Source organism: Indicator indicator, chromosome 6, assembly GCF_027791375.1.
Source record: "Indicator indicator isolate 239-I01 chromosome 6, UM_Iind_1.1, whole genome shotgun sequence".
Taxonomy (NCBI): Eukaryota; Metazoa; Chordata; class Aves; order Piciformes; family Indicatoridae; genus Indicator; species Indicator indicator.
The window spans coordinates 43,825,854-43,828,825 of record NC_072015.1 but is presented as its reverse complement, the minus strand read 5'-3'; the positions used below and the strand labels follow the sequence as shown (position 1 = coordinate 43,828,825).

Here is a 2,972-nt window from a genome sequence, read left to right as displayed (position 1 = left end):
AACAAGGAGCACAGCTCCTCCAATAGAAATTCTTGGTGAGAAAAGCAAAGCAGAGAGTGAAGTAGAAAGGGGAAGACAATACTACAAAGAGTAAAAATGCACCAAACCCAGCCAAAACTCGAGGAGCCAGGCTGGGCCTGCACTGAGTGACATCAGAACTGCTCTGCAGGAGAAGGCAAACAGTTTATTGCTTCTGAAAGCAGCCAGGGATCAGTTTGCTCAGGGCAGCCTTCAGCTCCTGGTTCCTCAGGCTGTAGATGAGAGGGTTCAGTGCTGGAGGCACCACTGAGTAGAGAATTGACAAAATCAAGTTCCAGGATGGAGAGGAGATGGAGGGAGGCTTCATGTAGGCAAAGATGCCAGTGCCAAAGCTCAGGCAGACCACAGCCAGGTGAGGCAGGCAGGTGGCAAAGGCTTTGTGGCGTCCCTGCTGAGAGGGGATCCTCAGCACAGCCCTGAAGATCTGCACATAGGACACTACAATGAACACAGCACAGCCAAATACCAACCAGCTACTGACCACAAGAAGCCAAAGTTCCCTGAGGTAGGATGTGGAGCAGGAGAGCTTGAGGATCTGGGGGACTTCACAGAAGAACTGTTCCACAGCATTGCCCTGGCAGAGGGGCAGGGAAAATGTATTGGCTGTGTGCAGCAGAGAATAGAAAAAACAAATGCCCCAGGCAGCTGCTGCCATGTGGACACAAACTCTGCTGCCCAGGAGGGTCTCATAGTGCAGGGGTCTGCAGATGGCAACGTAGCGATCGTAGGACATGATGGTGAGGAGAGAAACCTCTGCTGAAATGAAAAAGAGAATGAAAAATGCCTGAGCAATACATGATGGATGGGAGATGTTCCTGGTGTTCCCCAGGGAGTTGGCCATGGATTTGGGCATAATGGTGGAGACAGATCCTGAATCAAGGACGGCAAGGTTGAGGAGGAAGAAGTACATGGGGGTGTGGAGGTGGTGGTCAGAGGCTATGGTGGTGATGATGAGGCCATTGCCCAGCAGGGCAGCCAGGTAGATGGCCAGGAAGAAGCAGAAGTGCAAGAGCTGCAGCTGCCTTGTGCCTGAGAATGACAGCAGGAGGAAGTGGGAGATGGAGCTGCTGTTGGCCATCTGCTGCCTCTGCCCATGCAGACCTGTGCAAGGAGGAAAAGGCAGGGACAAGTTAGGGAACACTTCTCTCTGCACACCAAGATTGCAGTGCTCACAGAACACCTCCTCCCTGAGCTGCAGCACCAATGGATCAGCTCATTCCCCACCACCCCCAACCTCTGGCATCTTCAGCACAGCTTCCAAGGCAGCTTGGACACTTAGTTTCCATGCAGACAGCTCTGGGGCAGCACTTGCAGAGTCAGAGTCAGAACACAAAGTGACCACATGCCAACAGCAATGCCACAGAGCAAGAGTCCTGTGGATGGCTGGAGAATGAGGGAAGAGCAGTGCAGTGCTGCAGAGACAATGAAGGGAAGAGAGAAAGGCAGAGGGGCTTGGGCTGAAGCCTTCTCCTTGCCCAGCTCTGCTCTCTGCAGCTCCCAGGATGGCACTGAAGAGCTTTTGTCAGCCTTTTGTGTGCACACTGCAGGAACCTTCAGCTGAATGTCAGCTGCCAAGGTGGTGACTGATGCCCTGGAGCCCATAGCTTGGAGGGCACTGCCTGTGCTGAGGAGAAGAGGAGAGCAAAAGGCTGCATTGGGAAGTGTGTCTGCAGTGCAGAGAATGGCACAGAGGTGCCTGATCCCCCTTGGCAGGGCATCTCTGGCAGCAGCTCTCTCTCCCCACCAGCCCAAGTCTCTGCTGTATGGAGCTGTCCCTGCCAGGACCTGCTTCTCTGTGCCCAGCTCTCCTCCCTGTCCCTGCTGACACAGCCCTTCCCATCTGCTGTGTGCTGAGCTCTGCCTTGAAGACCCCTCCCAGAAGCAGGACACTGCCCAGGGGCAGCTCTGGGCGTGCAGAGGCTCAGGAGCAGCCAGACAAGGGCTAGTTAGTCATCTACGGAGTAAAGAAAACTCTAGTAGCCCACTGGCCTCCCAGCACACCAAGGTGATCAAACTTCAAAGCCAAGACTCCTTCCCTTCCAGGAAAATGCTACCTTGATGTTCTTCTGGAAAGCCTCCTCAGAAATGCCCAGGGGGGAGCTGGAACTGTGAGCAGCTCTGCCCAATGCAGCTCCCTCTCCACAGCACAAGGACCCTGCCCTGCCCTGTCCTGTCCTGTCCTGCCCCCACATACTCACCATGACAGTGAGTGCAGTGACTTCTCCTGTGAGCTCTCAGTCACCCTCCTGGACACCTTGAAGCACTCTCTTCCTTCTTCATCTTCCTGACGCCTTCTGACAGTGCCCTTAGCCCTGCTGTGCAGTGCAGAGGAGCTGCTCCTGGCCAGAACTGTCTCTTTTCTCTGCTGCCTGCTTGCCAGCAGCTCCCTCCAGCCATGGAGCTCAGCCCAGCTGAGCAGCAGAGGACCAACCCAAGGCATGTAATGATCCCTCTGGTGGCTTTGGTGCCATGTAAACATCAGAGCCTGAGAGGAAGATGATGAAACCTCTCAAGAAGTCAAAGTCAGATTCAGACTCTGAAGTTTTTTGTAATGTTAATGGGTCCCAGTGAAGACACTGCTGAGAAAGTTTCTCCAGACTGTGGTTAGAGCAGAGAACTGGTGGCAGTGATGAGAGGTCAGGACAAGCAGAGGAAGGTGTCTCTGATTCTGAGGAAACCTGGAGGTGTTTCATTAATGCAAAGGGTCAAACCCTGAGCCCTGGACACTGGACAGGCAGTTCCTGTCCCTCACTCTCTCCTCAGGGTGCTTCCTGCAGCAGACAAAATTGGAGAGGACCAACATCAATGGCAGGACTAGGGCACAACCCCTGCCAGGCTCCTGAGGATGGACAAGGAGGCAATGAGGCCCCAGGACTTGCAGCAGGAGTTGTCTCCTCAGAGGCATCAGTGGCACAGCCAAGAGCCAGAAGCAA

The 2,972-nt window shown here is 54.2% G+C and overlaps 1 protein-coding gene across 1 annotated transcript; it reads right to left on the bottom strand.

Annotated features, from left to right (window-relative positions):
- Positions 1 to 214: 214 nt before the first annotated feature.
- Positions 215 to 1,054, bottom strand: LOC128967489 (olfactory receptor 14J1-like; the record flags this gene model as incomplete). The annotated part of the gene is made up of 1 exon (XM_054381631.1): positions 215 to 1,054. A coding segment is annotated over one exon (840 nt), but the record flags the coding sequence as incomplete, so codon positions are not given.
- Positions 1,055 to 2,972: the final 1,918 nt, after the last annotated feature.